This window comes from Narcine bancroftii, chromosome 6 (genome assembly GCF_036971445.1).
Source record: "Narcine bancroftii isolate sNarBan1 chromosome 6, sNarBan1.hap1, whole genome shotgun sequence".
NCBI lineage: Eukaryota > Metazoa > Chordata > Chondrichthyes > Torpediniformes > Narcinidae > Narcine > Narcine bancroftii.
The window spans coordinates 143,383,161-143,410,278 of NC_091474.1; the positions used below are offsets into that span (position 1 = coordinate 143,383,161).

A 27,118-nucleotide genomic window follows, 5' to 3' on the forward strand; every position below is an offset into this window, starting at 1 on the left:
GACTGCCTATAAAATCTGTCTAAGATCATGATTGTTGGTGAAAAGTGATGAAAGTAAAAACATCAAGAATGATTTTTTAAAGAAGTATTGTAACCTGATGCACCATCAATAACTCCAAAAGTTATGTAAAACTGATAGGCTTTTATTCACAATGGAATGGAGCCACGTCTATGCTGGTTGACTGCCCTGAACTAGGGAGGAGGCTGTGAAACAGTCACCTTTGTTAAGGAGTCTGTGGGAGGGGCCACAGTTACAGTCAGCCAATGAGTGTGCCCAGACAGATAAATATACAAACAGTGGTTTACCACATTCACCCAGTGTTTTTAAAAGAGTTCAGTGAGGTGAAGTGCATCAGAAGTTATCATACATTAAGTCTTTCAGGCGGTTTGATCTCCCACTGTGACTGTCGTAGTGCCAGCTGTGGCTGAGTCATTGCAAAGGTGTCCTGGACAGTCTGAGGCACCTGTATGCAGTCATCGGTGTTGGTTTGATGGATACATGGCAACGACTAGCATTCCATTGTTTGGGCTAACCTGCCATGGCTCTGATGCATCATGGGTGAAAATCAGAGACCAGGTGGGGGGGGGGGGTGGTCAGTTATGGTCTCCGGAATCCCTGAGGGTGCCAGGTCCCTAACTGATATTGTGTCCTCGTGCCCATCAGGATACACCACATAGGCAAATTGGGGGTTGGTGTGAAGGAGGTGGACCCTTTCGAACAGCAGGTGAGACATGGTTCATCACATGCTTCTAGAGTAGGACCGGCCGTGGGGATGTCAGCCAGGCCAACAGCATGGTCCTTGTTGCAGACTTCCTGGGGAAGGAAAACATTCTTTCATGTGGAGTGGCATTGGCGGCAGTAATCTGGTGGAGTGGAGTGCTTCAAGGAGGATATCTTGCCAGCAGGAGACTGGAAGACCTTTAGACTGTAGGGCTAGGAGATGGCCTTCCAGATGGTGGTGTTCTTCCTTTCTACCTGCCTGTTCCCTCGGGAGTTGTAGCTGGTGGTTCTGCTCATGGTGATACTTCTTGTCACCAGGTACTGGCACAGCTTGTCTCTCATAAATGAGGGCCCCTGGTCACTATGGATATAGCAGGGGAACCCAAATAGAGTGAAGAGGTTGCATAGGTCCTTGATGACTGTGGCAGCCGTCATGTCCAGGCAGGGGATGGCAAATGGTAAACAAGAATCCTTGTCAATTATGTTGAGGAAGTACATGTTGCAGTCAGAGGAGGGGAGAGGTCCTTTAAAAATCAATGCTCAGGTGTTCAAAGGGCCAGGTAGCCTTTATCAGATTAATTCTGTCTGGTTGATAAAAGTGCAGTTGGCACCCGCACAGACCTGGCCGTTTCTGGTCATGGTCCTGATCACCTCAATGGAGTAAGCCAGATGGTGGACTTTGATAAAATGGAAGAACTTGGTGACTCCAGGGTGGCAGAGATCATTGTGGAGGGTTTGCAAGTGGTTATTTGTGCATTGGCACTCGTTCTGAGGGATAGAGCATCTGTGGGCTCATTGAGTTTCCTGGGTCAGTACAAGATGTCCTAATTGTAAGTGGAAAATTCAATACTTCACCTCAATATCCTGTCATTTTTTATTTTATCCCACTGCTGGTTGTTGAACATGAAAGCCACCACCCATTGATCAGTCAGCAAGGTAAATCATTTGCCAGCTAGTTAGTGTCTCCAGTGCTGCACCGACTCAACAATAGCTTGGGCCTCCTTCTTGACAGAGGAGTGTTGAATTTCGGGGCCCTGGAGGGTGTGTGAAAAGAAAGTGACAGATCTGCCTGCCTTATTAAGTGTGGCCGCCAGGAAAAAGTTGGACACATCGCTCTCCACCTGCAACAGGATGGATTCATTCACAGCATGCGTTGTAGCCTTGGCAACGTTTGCTTTGATGGGGCTGAAAGCTGTACAGGCCTCTGGTGTCAGGGGACCCACTGGGAAAAGTAGAAAAGAAGCTCAACCACCCTTTCGGGTCTTGAGGCTGTGGGGGAGGGGGAGTTCCAAAGGCAGGTGCATGCAATCTGGGTCTGGGCCAATGACACCATTCTCCACGACACAGCCAAGGATGGCAAGGCGGGTTGTGCGAAATATGCATTTAGCCTTGAAGTTAAGGAGTTTGGCGGTCTGGAGAAATTTTTGGAGGTTGGCGTCATGATTCTGCAGGTCATGGCCACAAATGGTGATGTTGTCCAGCTCATACTGATCTACCATTCAGTCCATCTCCTGCTGGAAGACCAAAATCCTGTTGGTGACGCTGAAGGGAACCCTCAGGAAATGGTAGAGGCAGCCATCTGCCTTGAAACCAGTATACTGGCGGTCCTCCACGTAGATGGGTTGCTGGTGATAAGCAGACTTAAGGTCGAAGGTGTAGAAAACCCAATATTGTGCGATTTGATTTACCATATCAGATATGGAGGGATGAGGGTATGTGTCCAGCTGCATATATGACTGTAGTCAATCACTATCCATTCTTCACCACCACTTCTTGGGCTCTCTAACGGCTGGTACTGGCTTCAATGATCCCCTCATTGAGTAGTCATAGATATAGAAACATAGAAGATAAGAGCAGGAGTAGGTCATTCAACCCTTCGAGCCTGCTTCACCATTCAATGAGATCATGGTTGATCTTCAAGTTCAGTACCCCGTCTTCGCCTTCTCTCCGTAACCTCTAATTCCCTTATACTGAAGAAATATATCTAATTCCCTCTTAAATATATTCAATGAAACTGCCTCTACTGCTCTCTGTGGCAATGAATTCCACAGATTCACCAACCTCTCGGTAAAGAAATTCCTCCTCATCTCGGTTCTAAATGGTTTGCCTATTATCCTCAAACCATGGCCTTGGGTTCTGGACTCCCCCACCATTGGAAACATCCCTTCCGCATCCATTCTGTCCAGTCCTCCCAGAATTTTATATGTCTCTATGAGATCCCCTCTCAATCTTCTAAACTCCAGCGAGTCCAATCCCAAATTGCGCAATCTTTCCTCATAAGTTCTTCCTGCCATTCCAGGTATCAGCCTGGTGAATTGTCTTTGCACTCCCTCCATTGCAAGAACATCCTTCCTTAGATAAGGTGACCAAAACTGCACACAATACTCCAGGTGTGGTCTCACCAAGGCCCTGTACAGCTGCAGTAAGGTATCCTTATTCCGATACTCAAACCCTCTTGATATGAAGGCCAACATACCATTTGCCTTTTTAACCGCCTGCTGTACCTGCATGCTCGTCTTCAGTGACTGGTGTACAAGAACCCCTAGGTCTCTCTGCACTTCCCCATTTCCCAATCTATTGCCACTCAAATAATAATCTGCCCTCCGGCTTGTATTACCAAAGTGGATAACCTCACATTTATCCACATTGTAGTGCATTTGCCATGTATCTGCCCAGTTCCCCAATTTATCCAAATCACACTGGAGCTTCCTGACCCCCTCTTCAGTGCACACAACCCCTCCTAGCTTAGTGTCGTCTGCAAATTTGGAGATACTACATCCAATCCCCTCATCTAGATCATTAATATAAATTGTGAACAGCTGGGGTCCCAGTACAGATCCTTGTGGCACCCCACTGGTCACCGCCTGCCACTCAGAAAATGAGCCGTTTATCCCAACTCTCTGTCTTCTATCTGCCAGCCAGTTCTCAGTCCACATCAATACCTTGCCCCCAATCCCATGAGCCTTGATTTTGCATGCCAGTCATTTATGTGGGACCTTATCGAAGGCCTTTTGGAAATCCAGGTACACCACATCCACTGACTCTCCCCCGTCTATTTTACCTGTCACCATCTCAAAGAATTCCAATAGATTTGTCAAGCATGATTTACCTTTTGTAAATCCATGTTGACTCTGTCCGATCCCTTCTCTGCTAGTCATATGCTCCGCTATTACATCCTTAGTAATTGATTCCATCATTTTGCCCACTACTTATGTAAGGCTCAATGGCCTATAATTCCCTGCTTTTTCTCTACCCCCCTTTTTAAATAGTGGGGTAACATTAGCTACCCTCCAATCCATGGGTACTGATCCTGAGTCTATCGAGTTCTGGAAAATAATTTTTAAAGCATCTGCTATCTAAATGTCCACTTCCTTAAGTACCCTTGAATGTAGATTATCAGGCCCTTGGGATTTATCGGCCTTCAATCCCTTCAATTTCCCCAACATCATGTCCTTAGAGATATTGATTTCTTTCAGCTCCTCCCTTGCATTAGTCTCTATGTTTCCCAAAATCCTTGGGAGGTTATTTGTATCCTCTCTTGTGAAAACTGAACTAATGTAAGAATTTAATTGGTCTGCCATTTCCTTATTCCCCATTATATATTCCCCTGATTCTGACTGCAAGGGACCTACTCTGGATTTCACCAATCTTTTCCTCTTGACATTTCTATAAAATATGTCACTGCACCTCCAACCTTATAAAGGCCCGACACTGTACCGCCTACATTTGGTGGCAATGAGTTTGTAGTTGGGGGTGAGGTTAGCAAGCAGTGGTGGAGGGGTGACGTTGAGGGTTGAGAGTCCACAGGTCATGTGCCTTGGGCAATCTTCGGATTGCTGGCTGGAAATGGTGGGGGTAGGGGACAGGGGGAGTTCTTGCTGGTGGAGCGCAGTGGGTGATTTAAGAACTGCTGTTTATAGACTGTGAGGGATGGATGAGGCCCATCGTACTCCAATGTCACATTTTTAAGGTGGCATTGGAAGTCCACTCCCAGTAGCATTGCAGCACATAGTTGTGACATCACTAGGAGTTTAAGTCTTTGCAGTCTGCGCCCCGCATAGTCAGGATTACTAAGCAGTAGCCACAGATATCAGCCATATGAGACTTTGAGGCCAAGGAGATTTTATGATTCACTGTGAGGGAGTAGTGCTGCATTGAGTCCAGGTGGATGAAGCTCTCTGTGGTCCCACTATCAAACAAGCAGCTTGTCACGTGGCCATTTACCTGGATGTCCATCATCAATCTGGCAAGTTGGTGAGAACTATATTGATCCAGCGTGATGGAAGCCAATGTCAGGTCGCTTGCTGTAGCTGTGGTGGAGAGCTTGTGTGTTCAGTCGCAAGATGGCGGCCCCACAGCTCGTATATAGCACTGCTGGGTTTCGGAGATGGTGGCATCCAAGATGTTGGCCCCCACAGCTCACGTGCGGCATTGCTGGATTTCAAAGATAGTGGTGCCCAAGATGGAGGCCCCCACTGTCCGCACATGGCGCTGCTGGATTGGGATGACTTGGAATTACACACTTTCGCACAATGCCCTATATTCCTGTTCCATTGTCAAAATTTATTGTGAATAAAATTGATGCACCATCAATAACTCCAGATGACTGAAGTTATGTAAAACTGATAAGCTTTTATTCGTAATAGAATGGAGTCACATCCATGATGGTCGACTGGCCTGAACTGGGAAGGGGGCTGTGGAAGAGTCATCTTTAGTCAAGAGTCTGTGGGAGGAGCCACAGATAGAGTCAGCCAATGGGTGGGCCAAGACAGTTAAATATGCAAACAGTGGTTTACAACAAAACTGTAGAACCAAAATGAGCCGTCTAGCAACAGGGAAGCAAAAACAACAACATGGGATTGAGATGGAGTAAAAATTAAATCCATTGTTCCACTCATTCCAAAAATAGCAATCAAAGGACTCAGAGACTGATTTATATCAAGAATTAAAGATAGTGTACTAAATACCTCCTTCCAGTCATTACATAGCCAAAATATATGATATAAAGTACATTCCTGAGTTGTACACTTATCACAGTTAGAGGACATATTGTGGTAAAATTTAGCTCATTAAACTTTGGAATATTGGGCCCTATGGATTCTTTTAAATTGTAATAAGGATAGACTCTCATATATCATCAGAAAACAGTTGTTGAAAGTTATGTTCCCAAACTTAATGTTAGATAAAGAATGATCATTAGATCTTAAAAGTAGTTAATAAAGCAGCTCTTTCTGATTAGGTCTAAAATGATATACTTCATTTTGCTGTGGTGGAGAGATGTTGCCCCTCCCACACATACACAGTGGTCATTGGATTTGATGGCATCCCTCTTTTCACAGAAAATTAGATGTTCAACTACAAAAAATGAGGATTCTCTCTAGGGGTCATTTTTCAATTATTTTCAAAATTTATAGATCAATTATTGTTGCTTTTTATAAAAAAATCTTTTTTTCTATTTCTTGAACAATTAGTAGTTGATGTCTGGCTTTGACTGGGGGTTAGAAATTAGATTTTTATAGATTTATATTCCTTTTCCTTTTGTCAATAATATAGATTATACAGATCTTTTTAACAGTTGTTTACTATCTGTAATGTTAATTTATTTGTATTTGAACTTTATATCATATGTATCTATGTATCTGATATTATATTTTTTCTTAAAAACCAATAAAAAGATTGAAAAAGAACCATAGAACCATAAAACACTACAGGAACTAGGGTCTTCAGCCCTTCTAATCTGTGCTGTACTATTTTTCTATCTAGTCCCACTGACCTGCACCCAGACTATTCCCATCCATGAACCTGTCCAATTTTTTCTTAAATGTCAAAATTGAGCCTGTACAGTCATACGCCACATAACGTCTGTTCGGGCAAAGTCCAACCGCATATACATCCATGGTCCCATAAGGTAATAGAGTTCACTTTTCCCAGACTTCAGTGTGTATAAGGTTTTTTTAAGTGCCTTCCATGAGGTGATCATAAATCAGGCACGTTCACAAATATAAATATTTACATCGACTTCTATTAACCAGTCTATTTCTGTGGAGGTTATCAGTATTTTTCATTAAACACGTCTAAACAACTTTTTGAATAATTCTGCACAAACTCTGGGGGTAATCTGGCAATTTTCAAAGTAGAATTATTTTAGAGTAGCAGATCCATTAATATATTTGCATTGACTGTGTTTATTTAGGATTTAATAACACATTCCTTCATGAGATATGCGTTGCATTACCATTTAAATTTGCTGAAATTAATCTTCAATCATTTGGACAATTTTTCAAGTTATTTCTGTTACCTCACTTAAAACAAATGTACAATAACAATGAAATAATGCATTGTGAATTACATTTATATTCGATAAAACACTATTAGGCGTTGCTACAGAAAGTTATTTTGGCGTGCAACTGTGTAAATTATTTAGCTCTTTTTCCAAGATACAATCATAGCATCACAACAAGCCATTCAGCCTAATGTCCTTGTGACCCGCGGTTCTTGTTTAAGTTATAATTCTGCAATAGCACAATCAAGTTTCGATAGTAATTTCCTCAAACTCACTTTGTTATGCTATCGACAACTTAGAAATATTTTTGGAACATGTTTCACATGGGTGATGCATTATCCCACATATTTTTGCTAAGTATATGGTGTCTGCATGATGTCCAAATCGCATAATGTTCTACTTCACAGAACATATCGTGGACAGTGAGTGACGCATGACTGTATTTACCAATTTTGCCAGCAGCTCGTTCCACATTCCCACCACTCTTTGCATGAAGAAGTTCCCCTTAGTATTCCCTTAAACTTTTCCTCATATTCTATGTACAATCCTTTCAAATAAAAAAAGGAATTAATAAGTTAAATAAAAAAATTAACACAGATTTGTGGTGAAGGTTACACTTGGAGCCGGCCTTGTATTTTGCACCATTTTCTTTTTAAACCTTTTTCCATATGGTGAGTAAATACTTCTCAAAGAGTGATTTAACCATTTGATTTTGAGGTTTCAATCTCTTTGCTGTTCTAGACTCATCTCTGATATATCAATTTAAAATTTTATTCTTGTGTTTTTCTTGACTTATTTATTCTCTACTCATTTCCTGGAATTGTCTACTCTAGCTCCAGTTGTATTAACTTTCCCATGGTTGGCTCCTACAAATCCTGACCTCTCCTATTCACACTTTCAGTGGGGGTTAATGCTCACTGATCAACAACTGCACTGCTTATCTGGAACAGAACATAATAACCCCTCTCACTGACATGAGCTAACACACCACAAGTGGTTTTATATCTTTGGCTTGGCTTTGCGGACGAAGATTTATGGAGGGGGTAAAAAGTCCACGTCAGCTGCAGGCTCGTTTGTGGCTGACAAGTCCGATGCGGGACAGGCAGACACGGTTGCAGCTGTTGCAGGGGAAAATTGGTTGGTTGGGGTTGGGTGTTTCCTCCTTTGCCTTTTGTCAGTGAGGTGGGCTCTGCGGTCTTCTTCAAAGGAGGTTGCTGCCCGCCAAACTGTGAGGCGCCAAGATGCACGGTTTGAGGCGTTATCAGCCCACTGGCGGTGGTCAATGTGGCAGGCACCAAGAGATTTCTTTAGGCAGTCCTTGTACCTTTTCTTTGGTGCACCTCTGTCACGGTGGCCAGTGGAGAGCTCGCCATATAACAGGATCTTGGGAAGGCGATGGTCCTCCATTCTGGAGACGTGACCCATCCAGCGCAGCTGGATCTTCAGCAGCATGGACTCGATGCTGTCGACCTCTGCCATCTCGAGTACTTCGACGTTAGGGATGAAAGCTTTGCGGTTTTATATGGTTAAGCCACAAACCACCTACAATTGAAAGGAATATTCCATTGAAGTTTCAGAATAGTTTTCTCTCTCTGGTGAAGTGAAGCTTTGAAACACACTCATTAATCGTCTGCCAATATTCATCTGATTCTATAATAATTTTAGTTTGCTTTTCATTATAATTAAACTACATCATCTTCTAAATACTTCAGAATTAATTTCCAACATGGAAATATTTCTGGGTTATTTGAGAAGTGGTTTAGGTATTGGCCACAAGGTGAAGCTATAAGCTCAGAGAGTGCTTGTAATATGCTGTGGGGTGAAGCTGTCAGTGTAGATTCTGAGCTCATCATTTTCAACATTCCAATAGTTTTTCAAATGCTTATCACAAAGATGTGTTCTTAAAGTGATTTTATACTAATGATTTCCAATTGCAAAACTGGATTATAATACCTTCAGCCTTTATGGAGTTTAGTTACATCTAAAAATCAGTTTCATAGAGATTTTTTTTTGTCAGACTTCATACATGACATCACATACAACCCTGAGATTCCTTTTTCCTGCAGGTGCAGCAGAATTACCACTAATTTGGGGGGGGGGGGGGGGTGCAAAAATTAAATACTACACAGTGTAAACAAATAAAAGAACTGTAAAAAGACAAATGTAAACAAACTGTGCAATACAGAGAGATCAAAAAAGAAAATCAATAAAGTGCAAAAGTAAGAGTCCTTATATGAGTCTCTGATTGAGTTGGTTGATGATGAGACTGATGGTGGAGGGGTAGCAGGTGTTCCAGAACCTGGTGGTGCGAGTCTTGTGGCACCTGTTCCTCTTTCCTACATTTTACATTATTTGACAAACAAAGTTTGCAATCTATTTGCTGCCCACTCATTGGTATGAGCTCTCCTTGATTGTATGAAAGACCACGTTTAATTTGCCAATCCGGCATGGCTGCCAAAATTGACTCCCAATTTGCGTTGCCTTTGCTCCACACAAAATGATCTCTCTCTGAAACTCTGCACTGTTAAAAATGACGATGTCAACCTCTATCACTACATTTTTCAATTCATGTCACAATAAAGTTGAATTTGAACTTGCCAATTTACAGCTGAGATAGAGACAGCTAATAACATTAATAGAGAACAATGATTAATTCATAACAAAGTGAGCAGAAACTTTGCACAAGACATAAATACAACGGCAATATGCCCAAGGCAGAAACTATTAACCATGAAATATCACATGATGCAACATAGCAGAATTTCACTCTTGCACTTTTTTGTTCAATGCAAGTGTTCAGAAAAAAAATCAAGAGTTATCAGCTGCTCAGCAAACATTCATTATAGTAATCAAAGAAAGAAAAGCAGGAGTTGAAGAAAGGTTATTTACCTAAAACAATAACTGCTTCTCTCTCCACTGATATTGTGTGATCTGCTGAGTGGGTCCAACATTTCCAGATTTTATACCTGGCTTTCCCCTCTGCTCTCTCAGGCGGTGGTAAATGATGGCACTGTTTCAGAGCAGAGTGCAGGAAATCTCCTTCACGTTTACCCTAATTGTCACCTATATCAGTGGTTTTCAAACTTTTTCTTTCCACTCACATAATCACTTCAAATATTCCCTATGCCATAGATGGTCTGTGATTAGTAAGGGAATACTTAAGGTGGTATGTGAGTGGAAAGAAAAAGTTTGAAAACCACAGTTTTAATTGTTCCTAATTGACTCGTTATGTGCATGGTTTCATAACTCCAAAGGAAATGGGCCAATGACAATTTTTCTCAAGCAAAATATTTCAGTAACAATTGGGTCTAGAGCAGTGATTCACAACCTTCCCTTCCCACTCAGATACCACCTTAAGCAATTCCATACTAATCACACAGCACTTGTGGCATAGGGATTACTTAAAGTGGTATGCGAGTGGAAAGAAAAAGTTTGAAAACCAATTATATATGCTTGTGAGAGCATGTTGGGCCCAGATTAGCTCCCACATCTGATATATGGGGCAGCCACTGTTCTTCAGGAGCTTTCTATTCACTTCTGAAGAGTTTTATAAAATGAGAAATGTAAACACTTCCTCTTCAGAGTTTCAGCACTGATAGGTAAAGCAGTGATATCTGCGGATCTTAGGATGGTCCATTTTTGGGTGTCGTACTGTCAATAATGTTTTAGCTTTCCGTAAGTTCACTTTGACAGACTTGTAAATATCAATGCAATACAATACTTGAATTGCCAAGGAATAGCAGGTCATTGACCAAGTGCTGGTTATTGGGATATAAAGATGGGTACTTGATTTTCAACATAGACATGGTGGGTTGAAATGGATTCTATCATCCAATGGGTTAAATTTTGGAGGTGCATAGCAGCTAACAGCAATTTGCCCTTGTCCCCTAACTCAAAAATATCTTTGCTCTCTTGCATATCTGCTGTCTGAAGCTAGAGTTTTCTAAATGTGTTTGGAGAGATCCAGGCATTAATATACGAGACAGAGCAAGGTAGCATGCAAAGACAATGAGTTATTTTTAGAAAACATTACAACTCCAGTTAACAGATGGCCCATCTCCAGTTAAAGTCCAACAACATACCTTACATTCAAATGTGCCAATCTGATGGATTGCTGCCATCATTGGGCTTCTGATCAGTTGTATGCCAGTGATTCTTTTTGGTGATATTTTGCTGCAAAGTGGTCACTTCTGTCTCACACGGCAGGCCTTTCGAAAAGCTCCACCCTCATAGAACTCACGTGGTCCTACCTCTCTATACCTCGCATGTACTTCCATTTTTCCTGACCAGAACCTAAATGTGACACAATCAATAACCACTCGCAAACACAAAGCAAGTAGTCAAAGGCGTTGTTAACCAGAAAACCTTGACGTGCTGCTGGCTCACGTCCAAGGCAGGTATGGAGGGAGAAGATTAGGGCTATCTGCCTTTATTAGGGATCTTGGGGGGAGGAGCAGCCAGTCTAGCAAGGTCATGCCTGCATTACCATGTACCACCACACTAAATATTTCTGGTAAGCCAGGGTATCATAATCTTGCTGGCTTTGCCCTTTATTCTAACCGGAACATGCAGACCCTGAACTTGCCCCACCTCTCTTTTAAAAGCCTCCCACTTGTCTGACCCAATTAACCTTTGCAAATTCCTTTCTAATACTATTAAAATTAGCCTTGCCTGAATTTAAGACTTTAACTTGTGGACCAGTCATTCTCTTCCATTAATTTTATAACTAATAGAACTATGGTCCCAAAGTACTCTTGAATTAATATTCCAAAAACTTCCCCTGCCTTATTCCCAAGGTGAAAGTGCAGTGCTGTTCCCTCTCTTGATGTACTGTTTAAAAAAGATTGGCTGGACACACTTGAGAAATCCCACTCATTCTAAACTTTTTGCATAATGGGAGTCTCCGTTAATATGAAAGAAGTTATAATCACCTATTATTACAACCCTCTTATTCCTACAACTATTTGCAATCTCCCTGTATATTTGCTCCTCTAATTCCTGCTAAATGTTGGGGTCTGACAATACAACTCCATCAAAGCGATTGTCCGCTTATTTCTAAATTCCACCCGTATAGCATCACTGGACCATCCATCAGAATATCCTCCTTGAGTATCGCCATCTTAATCAAAAATGCAACTGCCACGTTTATCTTACCTGCAACTCTATCATGCCTTTGGCATCTGGACCCTGGGACATTGAATTACCAGTTCAGGCCTCCCTCTCTGCCATGTTTCTCTAGGCTATGATATCCCAGTCTGATGTATCAATCCATATCCTGAGTTCATCTGCCTTACCTATCTAGCTCCTTGCATTAAAAATAAATGCAGTTCAGTCTATCCAACTTTACTCACTCCCTCAATTTCTCCTACCTGTCCTCTGGACTTGCTCACCTAAGCAACTACATCAGGTTCAATTTTTCCATTTGACACACTATCGTTTGTGTCCTACCCTCCTGAGAGATAGTTTAACGACTAGTGAGTAGCACCACCAAATCTCCCTGCCAAGATATTGACCCTCTTCTAGTTCAAGATTTAAAACTGCATTGGTAAGGCCCTTTGATGCCCAAAGAATTTCAAAATCCCACTTTTTGTGGAAGAAATCACAGCATTCAAGATTCTTGCTAAGAATGCTGCACTGAACGTGTGCCGGAAGAATGATAGCTCCAAGGAGTAAAATATTGAATCAGTTTGGGTAGAGATAAGGAATAGTAAGGGGGAAAAAGCCATTAGTCAGAGTAGTCCACAGCCCACCAAATAATGGCATTGCAGTGGCACAGGCAATAAACACATAAGAATGAGATAGCGGTTGTCATGGGGGATTTTAACCTAAATCTTGATTGGACAAATCAAGTCAGTTGAGGCAGCATGAGGAGGAATTCATAGAATGTATCCATGATAGTTTTCTTGAGGAGCATATTATGAATGCTACAAGGGCAGCAGGTAACATTAATGATCACAGAGTAAGGAATCCTCTCAGAGTGGTCACAGTATGGTTGAATTTCTAGATAGATAAAAAGTGAGAATATAAGGTTGAATCTTCTTTGGCTTGGCTTCGCGGACGAAGATTTATGGAGGGGGTAAAAGTCCACGTCAGCTGCAGGCTCGTTTGTGGCTGACAAGTCCGATGCAGGACAGGCAGACACGGTTGCAGCGGAAAATTGGTTGGTTGGGGTTGGGTGTTGGGTTTTTCCTCCTTTGCCTTTTGTCAGTGAGGTACACAAAGGCAGATAACTTTAGGCCAGTTAGCCCAAAATCTGTAGTTTGGAAAAGACTTAAAGTTTTAATTAAGGTCAAAAAAAAATACCAAGACATCTGGATAGAAACTGTACCATCAAGAAGACACAGTATGGATTCAGAAAGGGCAGGTCATGTTTAACTATTTTACTGGACTTCTTTGAGATAATAATGAGTGGAATGGATAGGGACGAGCAAGTGGATGTGGTATTAGATTTCCAGAAAGTGTTTGATAAGGTGTGGCACAAAAGACTTTTGCATGAGATCAGGATGCATGGAGTTGGGACTAATACTTTGACATGGATAGAAGATTGGTTGAATAATAGAAAGGAAATTAAAATTCACCCTCATTTGCTGCACTAAACACATGCTGCACTTAGCCCTTATGCCCACTTGGATATGCAGAACAGAGGTTCAAAATTGGACCAAAATTAATTGAAAATAACAGATGCATTTTCTAAATTAAGACTTGCTCTCATTGGAAGCTGCATGCAGACTCGCAACTGAAGCTCCAGTGCTTGAGGAACTGTCTCCATGGCAACTATGGATTGGAGGAAGAGAGTCAGAGATCTCTCCTTTGTGTCTGCATCCTCCCCCATCACACCAACACTGACACCATGAATGACTCGATCCATTCCTACGTTGTCAGCAGATCCAAGCCACCGCAAGATTTGATCAAAGGACAAATGCTACTTGCAATGATTTTATTGAACTGATGCATTCAGTAATTAATTCCACTAATTAATTCTCCAAAATGCTGTGTGCAATAAATGACGCTTTGGACCATAATGACATACTTAACTACTTTCATATTCCTGATGTACATGTGAGATGCCCCTCAAAATTTGTGATCCAATTTATGAGAGTTGTTCCAAAACATCCAATTTCTGCCTGCCTCAGAGGAAACTGGTGTTATAAAACGGAAAACTTCTTTGGTTATATGACTTGATGTCAGGCAGGCATAAGCCATGTGGTAGAGAATGATACACAAGGGTTCCCAGTGCCACAATGCCACAATGAGAGATTACGTTCAAATTCCTTACGTTCAAATTCCAGAAGCGATCTTCTCCACACCACTGTGAATTGCAGGATGCTGTTGCTCTTGGTAATCACGCACTTTGAGGCCTTTAGAAAGGCCTCCAAATGTACAATACAGCAAATGAAATCCTATCTTTTTTTAAATTTTATTTATTAAATTTAAAACCACAAAATAATCACTTATTTTACAATAATATAAATCCATTATAAATACATGTGGTGTATTTATACCCCTACAAAGCAAAGAAGAAAGTGGGAAAAGAGATCCTCAACAGGAGTGGCTCTTACTATAAGACTTCATTTAATCTACGGAGACCTTAAGGAGAAAAGTAATGCCTGAGTTTCATTTAAATACTCATACCTACTGTTTGTAAATATGGGCACCATATTCTCCAAAATATATATTTATCTCTTATATTATAAGTACCATAAATATTTGAGTATAATGCAAAAAAAAATTTCCCCCTTTTTCCCCTCAAAAATAGGAGGGGTCGCATTATACACGAGAGTAAAATTTAAAAAAACTTCTCCAACTCGCTACTCAGGCTGGAGAGATGGCAGCGCGACTTGGGTGGCTGGGCGAGTGGGCGAGCGAGCAGAGTGATGCCAGAACGACTCAGGCAGCCGGGAGGGGTGGACGAGCGGGTGGAGAAATCCCAGTGCGACTCAGGCGGGTGGGCAGGCAAGTGGGTGAGCAGAGAGACGCCAACGCAACTCAGGCGGTTGAGGGAGGTGGGGATCGTGAGAGACAATATCGTGAATCGGGCGGCTGGGTGAGCTGAGAGATGCCAGCATGACTCAGGCGGGTGAGGGGAGTAATGAGAGATTCTAGCATGACTCAGGCAGATGAGGGGAGAGGGGGGTCATGAGAGACGGCAGCACGACTCGGGTGGGTGGGCGGCCAGAGAGACGGCAGCACGACTCAGGCGGGTGAGGGGAGGGGTGGTCATATTATACACGGGATAAAATTTTTCCCCCTTTTTCCTCTCAAAAATGGGTGGGGTCGCATTATACACGGAACGCATTATACACGAATAATTATGGTAATTTTGTCACGTGGTATAAATCTTCGAACTTCCACATGCCATCTTTCCATTCCCAAGTCTGTATCAGACTTTCAAGTTATAGTAATACATTTTCTAGGTATTGCTAAAGGAATTTGAACAAATTTTACTTGATACATATTCAATTTCAATGTAGGTTTAACCTGTCTAATATCACCCAATAAAAATTAACATCGAATCCTGTGGGAATTTAACCCCCATTCTTCATTTTAATAAATTACCTATCTCCAACCAAAAAAATTTAATTTTAGGTCACTGCTAAGTAGAATGAAGAAATGTACCCACTTCCTGCAGATATCTAAAACAAGTATTCAAAAAGGTCTGATTCAATTTATTTAGCTTTTGTGGTGTAAAATATAACTGATGAATAAATATATATTGTACCAACTGTAACCTCACATTTATTTTCATATTTTCTCTACATAATTCAATTGCACTCATCTCTGTTTATTCAAATCTACTTCTCATCTTTGTCTTCATTTATGTAATCCTATTTTCCAAGCTTTCTTTTGTAACAACCTATACATTTCTGAAGTCCTATCTTTGAATGAGACTTGAGGGCCTTTGGTTTTTGTAAATGGGAGAATCTTGCAAAATGAATTACATTGGTCAAAGTAATGACAAGCAAAGAGCTCAAGTCCTTGGTTAAAGAACATGTTGGCATTTTCTGTCGTGCAACAGGCTTGCAGAAATTTCCTACTTAAGCGTCACTTTTTACAAAATACACGAGCTCTAATAAAAACACATGAACAATAGCTTTCATACTTTATCTGAGCCTTGAAAAACTGTAGGTCTTTCACTGTTCCACTTGGCACTGAGGTTGATGGAACACTGCTCACTGAAGTAGCTACAACCACCTGTGAGAGGAGAAAGTAACCTTGACCCAGACTTCAATTCAAGATGTGGGACCCCAAAGAACAGAGGTACGTAGATCATGACAGCCAGGTACAGACCCTTGGGACCGCAATGTTGTGCAAACATAAACGGGAGTCAGGCTATATGTTCACTGGAGTTGCAATGATGCAGAACATAAAACCAGTCACCTCTGCTTCAAGGATCCTAATACATTATCCAACAGGTCAGGCAAGGGGTTCAAGAATTCCTGAGATAAATAATGTTCTATCCACACCCTGAACATGGTCATCATTAGAGAATTTTACACAGCAGTTTCGTTTCAGCAGGTTTACAAATTTTTAACACTATGCTTGATGTCTAAAAAGCCCTGAGACGGAATGGTGGGGTCATTCCAGTCGTGACTTTTATCCAGACCTGGAACGTTGACTGTGTGAAAGGTAAATTCTGGCATTCTGGGACCAATTCAGGTAAGGAATACGACATAATGATGACGCAATATGTGCATGATGTATCAGCGCTAAATTTTACAATTTTAAAGCAACGGTCAGGATTCAACATCTAATGGCCACGACGTTTGCTAACTGGGGTGATAGAGAGATCCACGAGCTCCTTCCCCTCCATGCGGAGGATGAAATCAAGTGCTGTATTATGGGAATGGTAAAGGATGGCCCGTTATTGGAGAGACTTGCAGAGATGACAGCACAGGAGTCCGAAAGACATGAGTGGGGTGAGGAAATTAATGGGTTTGTCAGCATGTTCAAGGACTTCCACAATGAGCTGCAGAACCAGGCATCACTCAAGTGGGAAATGATTGGACTCGTGTCATTTTCCGTACGACAGCTCCCTACTCCCACTGTACTGCAACAAACACCCTCATGACAGTATCATGCTCCCCACACCATAGCCAGTATTTTTCTCTGGCACCACAGCAGAATTACAGCATACATCACACAAACGAGGCATACAAGTCACTTCAATCACCACCTTCTTCCTCCTTTCTCCAGCTGCTGGAGTGATGTGACAGTTACTCCTTTAGAACACGGTTATTGGTGTTTTGTTCATTTGGACAATAGTTGCAAATAGTTAAATGCAGTTGAATTAAACCTTTTTATTATTGCTTAGGTTTCCTGCTCACTTCAATTATCTGACAGGTGTAATATACATTAACTAAAAATTATATATTTGCTAGCTTAAATTGCTTACAGAATGGACATAATTGCCTCTTGGATCGCCTGGTGTCTGTGTGCTTGTGCACCCGGATAAGCAACTCGATCAGACTCCTCAGGAAGATCGGCAGCTCAGTGTTCCACGCTGGCAAGAAGTGTTCCTTGTTGACTTCACATATATATTGTGTAGCGCACAACAAGTAACAACAACATCTGATAAAAAGTTGTACAAATATGAAGTCACTTGGCCAGGCACCTCCAGTGACCTTCGAGACATCCGAAAACATTTTCTACCACCATCCTTGCTGAGCTTAAATGGAAGTTAAAGCTTCACTGATGTTGATTGAGTGCATGTGGTTAGTGAACCCCCTTCATCAGCCACTTCCTGAGGGGATAAACTGGGTCTCCAATTAGATGCTCAAGGATTTGCACTCCATTAACAGTCTTGGATTTCTGTGGGCAGAGCACTTAATGCAACCTCTGAAGTCACAATCAGTTCACTAATGCTTTCTAGTGGCCGTTTTACAATAACAGGATAGAACTGGACCCTTAGACTTGTCATGTCTCACTGAAGTAGAGTCAATCAGCCATTACTTCAGTTTAACACAAATATATTTTATTGTCATTGTATTCTGTATGGTTACATGTGACAAATAAACACAAATGATCCACACATACATCACTGTAGAGTGGAGTATATAAACTTGCTTCATGTGGGAAGAGGTACCCACCTTGATCTTCAGCCTTTCTGTAGATGGGCGAGTTTGCTAAAATTCAAGCATCATGCGTGCGACCAGGCCAACCCACATACACATCTGTGAAGCTGGAACAACAATATGTCTGTGTTTAGATCAACATATGAAACACATTAGCTGTGATCCTTACCATAGGTTGTGGTCCACAACAGCTTGAAGAACAATGGAGTGCCATCCTTTCCAATTGTAGTAGACTAGTGCATCCTTGGTGGGGGGGGTGGGGGGGGTCCAGATGGGATTATGTGTGCCATTGATGGCACCAATACACATTAGATACCCCTATTTTGCAAATCCATCCATCGTCTCCTGAAGATGGGCATCATTTGGCAGGTCAACAACATGTTTAAAAAGGACCTTCTTCAATATTCCAGTACCTTTGCAAACCAACACACGCTGAGACCAAAAATACAATTTATGGATCAATATTCATATGAGATAGCGTACCACCACACAGCAATGGCAAGTCCAGTCCGAGGTTCCAGGGGCTGATGCACCCGAGTTGTGGCTCAATGAGTTCCAATACAAAAGGTAAAAGTGTCCTGAGACATATGGAAATGATTCCATGACTCATCTCCATCAAAATTGTTGAGGACATTAGTCTAGAACACAAGCTCGTGCGGTCTCTCTCTCCTCCACATCATTCTATCTGAGAGCAGCACGATTTGACTCACATCATTGTCTATGGCATCTAAGGTCCATGTGCCTTTCTGCCTCAATCATCTCTCTGGTTCTCTCTAATTTCTCCTCTAGTGTATTTCTGATTGCATGAATATGGTGCTCGCATGAATCCAGCCATCTATGCATCGAAGTCATGTACAATGCACAGGAACTATGCTTGCATGAGAAGAGTAGCATACATGCTCACGGCTAGTGGCATAAGCACATCAAGATCTATAACCATTTTTGTGTAGAAAGAGATATCCAATGCTTATGTTTGACATCACACTAGATGCTAACGCTGTTGAATTATACCTCCCGCATCTTTTGCTCCCGGATTGCTGGGTTGCTGTGTAAAATGACACACTTATCCAGCTTTATGCCGGCTTTATTTGGTTCTATGTAAATGACCAAATTCAGCTTAACGCCAGGTCTTCCTTATGGCAATATCATGGGAGTTGTCATCATTGATAGTTCAGCTATGAATTCTGGAGAGTTCAAATGCTTTGCCAGAATATATCTAATAAAGGGGAATAGTCAGTCTGAGCTTGTGAACTTCAAGATGTATTTTAAAAAAATGAAATATTAAACAGACTTGCATTTAGTCTGCTATAAGGCAGACAAAGATTCACCATCAGCAGAAATTGCTTGGTTCCCCTTTCAATCACACAAAGAGAAGCAAAAGAGAGTCCATTCAGAGTCCTTGAGGTCCATGGATTTGTTTTCAGTGCTTCTGTAGCCTCTACAGCCACACACAGTTCAGTCCAAACCATTGGCAACCCAATCTCCAGATCCAAACCTCCAACACAATCAGGAAGCCTTTGGCACTCAACGCTCCTATGGAGCCCCACCCTCAGGCATCCTGGTTCCCATACCTGCTACCACTGCAGCCAATCTCAGGCCAGACTCCTGGAGTCCTTTGAACGCAAGTTGTCAACATCCCACAGCCTGTGTGAGTTCGTCACCTCAAGTCGTCAACAGCCTGCCACCTGGGTTCTTCCACACAGAGCCCCTCACTGGTCTGCTGCCATAGTCACCATCCCATTGAGTGGTCTCCTTTGCATCCAGCACCTGTCCTCTGCTTCTCTGGAGTCTGCAAAACCTCGAGACCACTGCCAGCACAGAGTCGGGTCCCACGGTCATACGATTTTAAAATAAAACTCTGTTGGCTCCTTTAACAGACAGTTTAAAGCTTGTACGGAGTCGTCGGTCATGGGACTCAATGGTAGAAACCTGTGGGTGGAGGGGGGGGGGGGTGGGGGGGGGGGAAGCTTGTGTCTCTGCTCCCCGCAGATCGGTACCTGGAACTTACATCAGATGGAAGAAACTAACTGCCTCACAGTTGCTTCCAGTTGAAGATGCACATTGACAATCTTGCAGCAAATAAGCAGGCTCAGAGACAGGTGCAGCTTATTATTCTATTCTTCAGCATGGCTGGCTTTATGACAAATCAGAAGAGACTAATTGCCTCCACCCTTCTGACTGTCAAGGTGAATTGATTGCCCAAGGGGAATTGATACTCACAGAACATGTGATAGCAACTGTGATGTGTAAAGAGCTATTATTAGTTTCTCATTCAATGCACCTCAGTATAGTGGATTGTTTTTATATATGCCTTTATAGGCCTAAACATTGCTTTGCCAAATGCTCACATCTTAACTTTGTGATCACATTGTGACCAAGCTATGAATGAAAGTTGATGCAGGTTGTGTATTATGTGGCTGCATTGTATTGGATGTGTATGATTAGATTTCCTTTGGCTACCACCAGCAGTATTTTGAAAGAATATCCAATAATATTCACTGGATTTGGAAGACCTAGCATTGCCAACTACTGATAATGGACCACAATTTGGATCTGCAGAATTTTAAATCTTTCCTTGGAGCTGAGGGACTGTTGAGAAGTAACTCATGAAATCATCAATTCATTATCATCGTCAATCAAACCATAAAACATGAAATGGTGTGGTCTGCAAAGAGATTTTGTGCAAAGCACAAGGAACCTGGTCAATTTTAAATTTTTAGCTCTGCTGGATGAGGCAATTCCTCTCGTAAGGGATAACTGCAGATGCTAGAAAATGGAATAAACTACAGAAAAGTGGAGCTACATAGCAGGTAAGGCACAGCTGCTGTTTTTTAAAAACCTTGCAGGGGATAGGGACTAGTTCTGCAAAGCTACTAATGGGTCATAAGTGCAAGACAATACTTCCTAATGCATGTGCAGCACTAGAGCCTCAAGGCTGAGCATAAAGTATTGCCAAAGTATGGTTATTATAAGAACACTATGGGGACTACCAATTGCTGCTCAGAAATTTAAGCTTTAAATCTCCTGTGACAGCTGAATTCTTGTAAACACCTTGAACACAGTACTAACGAAGCTAACATTTTAGGCAATATGATGAAAGATTTTGTATCTGCTACATATCTCTGGATTGTAACTATTCTCGGAATAAAGCAGTTTTCCTTACATCCCTCATCCTTTAAATGACATGCTAGTATTGGAAAATCAGTAAATTTATTTGAGGTTCTGACTTTTTTGCGGTAATCACTTAAACAGGTTAACTCACAGAGCCTCACGCTTAGTGACAAAAAGGAAGTTTTGATTTCCATGCATTTTTATCCTGATCTTATTGTGTTTACTGGTGTAAGTCACTTTCAAACTACTGAAATGCCTACATATATTAGGTGCATCTAACAGCGTGGTCTTGGGATTCTAGTAACAAAGTTCTGAAATCTCAGATAAACATGTGTTCTGCTTTGTTTGATTTGAATCTTTCAACTGGGAGTGGTGTGACAAATGGAATTCCATTTTAAATAAATATGAGAGAATACATTTGAGGAAGCAAACAAGATGCTGGAATACATAATGAATAGATGAAATTCTGAACAGAGACTGATTTTCCAATACCAGTGAGTCATTTAAAGGATGAGGAAGTCACAAGTAGGCTCGACGAAGGAGATGCAGTGGATGTTCTGCATTTGGATTTTCAAAAAGGCCATGGCGAGGTGCTGCATATTGAAGCTGCTTAAAAAGTTGAAAGCACATGGAATTACAGGAAAGATAAGAGCATTGGCTGATCATCAAGAGATAGAGAGTAGGAATAAAGGGATCCTATTCTGGATGGCTACCAGTTCCACAGGTGCTTTGCCAGTGCCAGTGTTGGGGGCCACTTATCTTTATGTGGTATGGATGTGAATGATTTGGAATGGCTCTGTGGCTAAGTTTGCAGATGATACAAAGATAGGCGGAGGGCCAGGTAGTGAGGAGAAAATAGAGAGGCTGTAGAGACTTGGATAGATTAGGGGATTGAGATAAGAAGAGTACAGGTACAGTTTTGGGCTCCATGTTTAAGAAAGGATGTGCTGGCATTGGAAAGGATTCAGAGAAGATACCCAAGATGGATTCCTGGAGTGATAGGAATAGCATATGAGGAATGTTTGACAGCTATTTGACTCCACTCTTTAGACTTCAAAAGAATGAAAGGGGATCTCATTGATGCATTTTGAATGTTGAAAGGCCTGGACAGAGTAGATGTGGCAATGTTGTTTCCCATGGTAGGGGAGTCTAGGACAAGAGGGCAAAACTTCAGGACTGAAGGGCACCCATTTAAAATACATGAGGAGAAATTTATTTAGCCTGAACCTTTGGAATTTGCTACCATGGGAAGCTGTGGAGACCAAGATGTTGGGTGTATTTAAGGCAAAGATCACTAAGTACCTGAGTAGTCAGGGGATCAAAGGTTATGGAGTGAAGACAGGGCAGTGGGGTTGAGTGGGAGAATCGATCAGATCATGATGGAAAGGTAAAGCAGACTCAATAGGCTGAATTACTTCTGCTCCTATATTTTGTGGCCTTGTGGTCTAGAAATACTCAAAGGTTGCATATAATTAGTATGACCTTTGAGTACATTCCTTGATTGTCAAAGGTTCAGATTTCAAGACCAGGAAGTTCATGTTACATCTGTACAAAACATTAGCTGGAATATATATCCAGAACACAGGAAGGATTTGGGATCATCCAATATTTAGATAGATATAGACTGAGATCACAAATTGTAATACTGAGGGGTATGGATGAGACTGAGGTTGTTTTCTTCAGAAGTGAAAAGGTTAACAGTGAGTGAATTATATAAAATTAATTGAAAAACCTATGCAGTCTGAAGAATAACAACCTTTGCCCTTGGCAGACAAATCATATCCAGGAGGCCAATTAGCAAAATATGAAGACAAAGTTTACCTAGAGGGTCGATAGGCTGCTGCTGGCTCCCTAAAGTATCAGTACAAAGTTCCAGGATAAGCACTAACCATAACCTATAGGGATCAGCAGGGCAAGGATAGTTAAATAATTCTATCTTGGCCAAATCCCCTCCTGCTGGGCTCTCTATGTTTATGAAATGCCAGACAGAGCTAATCCCTCCCAAAAGGAAAGTAAAATAAACCTCTACATGGTATTCATAGGGAAACATTTCACAGCAGCAGAATCACCTTTGACATGCACTGATACTAACAAGGTCCCACACATCATCACTGCCAAGGATGCTGAAGCAGAGACCATTTGCTCAAACATTGAACCAACTCTTGTTCATCTTCAAAGACAGCCACATTCGACCAGAGTTAGACACAAGGAGCAACTTTGCTCATTCGATTTGTTTGCAATGGCACCGGTTGCCAAAAAAAACCACACGCATTGCTCCATCAGTCTGAGAATAACTCATTCGGGATGGACCTGGTTGATAGCCAAGGTTTACAAGAGATGACTTGTACTCTCTTGTAATCTCTTGGTGCCTGCCACATTGACCACCGCCAGTGGGCTGATATCGCCTCAAACCGTGCATCTTGGCGCCTCACAGTTTGGCGGGCAGCAACCTCCTTTGAAGAAGACCGCAGAGCCCACCTCACTGACAAAAGGCAAAGAAGGAAAAACCCAACACCCAACCCCAACCAACCAATTTTCCCCTGCAGCCGCTGCAACCGTGTCTGCCTGTCCCGCATCGGACTTGTCAGCCACAAACGAGCCTGCAGCTGACGTGGACTTTTACCCCCTCCATAAATCTTCGTCCGTGAAGCCAAGCCAAAGAGAACAAGAGATGACTGATATAATTCATTCAGAAGACAGATCTGCTCTGCCATGTATCTAAACAAGAGGCAATATTAATCCTAGCAGGAGGAACCCATTATAAGAGAATGGCAGAATACTGATAGGCATCCTCCCCTTTTGGCCAACACCCAAAGTAGGATATCAACTATCAAAGCATTATTATTGCTGGAAGGTTCCGATGCCAACAGTAATGGTTCTGTTGGGGAGGGGGTGGGGAGAATGGTAAGATGTTTTAGTGGTCTATTCTTTATTAGAATATTAGAAGCAACCTCTTCTCCATTTGAGAATCTATCAGGTTTCTGGGGTAACTAGAAATGCAGAGTCATAGGCACCTCAACACCATTCTCTCCACATTCTCTTTCATCTGAATATACAATTAGGGAGATTAAATGAAATGGGTTTTACAAGCACATTTCGAATGTGACATACATTAATAGGAAAAACATGTTGCACTGGTTTAAACTAGTTTGGCAGGGGGGTGGGGAACAGAGTGTGAGAGCAGTGTCCAGGGAGTATGGCCACCTAGATAGGAATAAAAAAGATAACAAAGGTAGGATGGAGATCAGGGTAGAAGGTAAAAAAGAGAATATATGTGAGGGTCATTCTCTGAGATGCATATATTTTAATGCAAGAAGCATAGTGAACAAGGTAGATGAGCTTAGAGCATGGATAGATACTTGGGGTCACGCTATTGTGGCAATTAGTGAGACCTGGCTACAGGAGGGGCAGGACTGGCAACTTAATATTCCAGGATACATTTGTTTTAGATGTGATAGATCAGGGAGTGAAAAAGGAGGAGGAGTTGCTCTGCTTGTTGAGGAGGACATTACTGCCGTGAGGTGGCAGGATGGTATGGAGGGATTGACTAGTGAGGCTATTTGGGTGGAATTGAGGGGTGGAGGAGGCAAGAGGGTGCCAATAGGGGTGTATTACAGACCACCAAATGGGCCAAGAAAATTAGAGGAACAAATTTGTAGGGAGATAATGTATATGTGTGAAAATCATAAGGTAGTGATCATGAGAGATTTTAACTTCCCACACATTGATTGGGATACCCATACGGTTAGAGGGCTGGATGGGCTGGAGTTCGTTAAATGTGTTCAGGATTGTTTTCTAAATCAGTTAATAGAAGAACCGACTCGGGACGGTGTAATACTGGATCTCCTGTTAGGGAACGAGCTAGGTCAGGTAGCGGACATTAATGTTGGAGAACCAATTGGGTCTAGTGATCATAATTCTGTTAGTTTTAGGGTAGTTTTAGGGAAGAGCAAGGAGAGGCCTAAAGTTGAGGTTCTGGATTGGAAAAGAGCAAATTTCGAAGGAATAAGAAGGGATTTGGGGAGTATTGAGTGGGACAGGATATTTTCAGGTAAGGATGTTGATGAAAAATGGAGGATATTCAAAAAAGAAATTTTGAGGGTATAGAGTAGTTATGTCCCAGTGTGGATCAAAGGAAAGGCTGGAAGTCATAGGGAGGCTTGGTTTTCGAGGAATATTGGAAATTTGGTTAGGAGAAAAAGGGAGGTGTACAAGAGGTATAAAGAGCAGGGAGCTGAGAAGTTGAAGGAGGACTATAAGGAGTGTAGAAGGAATCTTAAGAAAGAAATTAGAAAGGCCAAAAAAAGGCATGAAGAGGCTTTGGCTGACAGAGTAAAAATAAATCCAAAGGGTTTCTATAAGTACATTAAAAGTAAAAGATTAGTGAGAGATAAAATTGGACCCCTTGTAGATAGCGAGGGTAGGCTGAGTGAGAAGTCTGAGGAAATGGGGGAAATTTTGAATGATTTCTTTGCCTCGGTATTCACTAGGGAAAAAAATGTTGAACCAGTTGAAGTAAAGAAAAATAGTGGGGAGGTCATGAAGCATATAAGGATAACCGAGGAGGGAGTGATGGCTGTGTTAAAAAAGATAAAGGTGGATAAATCTCCCGGACCGGACAAAATATTCCCTAGGACACTCAGGGAGGCTAGTGGACAGTTAGTGGGGCCATTAACAGAGATATTTAGGATGTCACTGGCCATGGGGGTGGTGCCAAAGGATTGGAGGGTGGCGCATGTGGTTCCTCTGTTTAAGAAAGGGTCCAAATGCAAACCTGGGAATTATAGGCCTGTAAGTCTGACGTCTGTGGTGGGCAAGTTGATGGAAAGTGTTCTGAGGGATGCTATTTACAAATTTTTGGAGGTACAGGGATTGATAGGGAGTAATCAGCATGGTTTTGTCAGCGGTAGATCATGCTTGACAAACCTGATTGAGTTCTTCGAGGGGGTTACAAAAAAGGTTGATGAAGGGAAAGCTGTGGATGTTGTCTATTTGGACTTTAGTAAAGCTTTTGACAAAGTTCCCCACAGGAGGTTAGGAAAAAAGGTGGAGGCATTAGGTATAAATAAAGAGGTAGTGAAATGAATTCAGCAGTGGTTGGATGGGAGGTGTCAGAGAGTAGTGGTAGAAAATTGTTTGTCCAATTGGAGGCCGGTGACTAGTGGAGTTCCTCAGGGTTCGGTCCAGGGTCCACTATTATTTGTTATATATATTAACGATCTGGATGTAGGGGTGGAGAATTGGATAAGCAAGTTTGCAGATGACACAAAGATTGGTGGTGTTGTGGACGGTGAGGTAGATTACCGTAGATTAAAAGGTGATTTAGGAAGGCTGGTGGTGTGGGCTGAAAAATGGCTGATGGAATTTAATACAGATAAATGTGAGGTGCTATATTTTGGAAAGGCAAATCTAAATAGGTCATATACATTGAATGGTAGACAATTGAGGAGTGCAGAGCAACAAAGGGATTTAGGAGTTATGGTAAATAGTACCCTCAAGGCTGATACTCAGGTAGATGGTGTGGTGAAGAAGGCATTTGGAATGTTGGTCTTCATAAATCGGAGTATTGAATTCAAGAGTAGGGAGGTTATGATGAAATTGTACAAGGCATTGGTGAGGCCAAATTTGGAGTACTGTGTACAGTTTTGGTCACCAAATTATAGGAAAGATATAAACAAAATAGAGAGAGTGCAGAGAAGGTTCACGAGAATGTTGACAGGATTTCAGGGTCTGAGTTACAGGGAAAGGTTGTGCAGACTGGGGCTTTTTTCTCTGGAGCGTAAAAGATTGAGAGGGGACTTGATAGAGGTGTTTAAGATTTTAAAAGGGACAGACAGTAAATGTGGATAGGCTTGGTTTAAGATTGAAGGGGGAAAATTATAAGGGGAACATGAGGGGAAATTTCTTTACGCAGAGGGTGGTGGGGATGTGG

At 41.9% G+C, this 27,118-nt stretch overlaps 1 protein-coding gene across 1 annotated transcript in view; it reads right to left on the reverse strand.

The window, feature by feature from the left end:
* Nucleotides 1–18,062: 18,062 nt before the first annotated feature.
* rnf144aa (ring finger protein 144aa) overlaps nucleotides 18,063–27,118 on the reverse strand; it is an 85,868-nt gene continuing 76,812 nt past the window's right edge. The window contains exon 10 of the mRNA XM_069886224.1: nucleotides 18,063–18,182. Within this exon, the coding sequence (XP_069742325.1) occupies nucleotides 18,141–18,182 (42 nt within the window). The 3' untranslated portion in view covers nucleotides 18,063–18,140. The remainder of the gene's footprint in view (nucleotides 18,183–27,118) is intronic.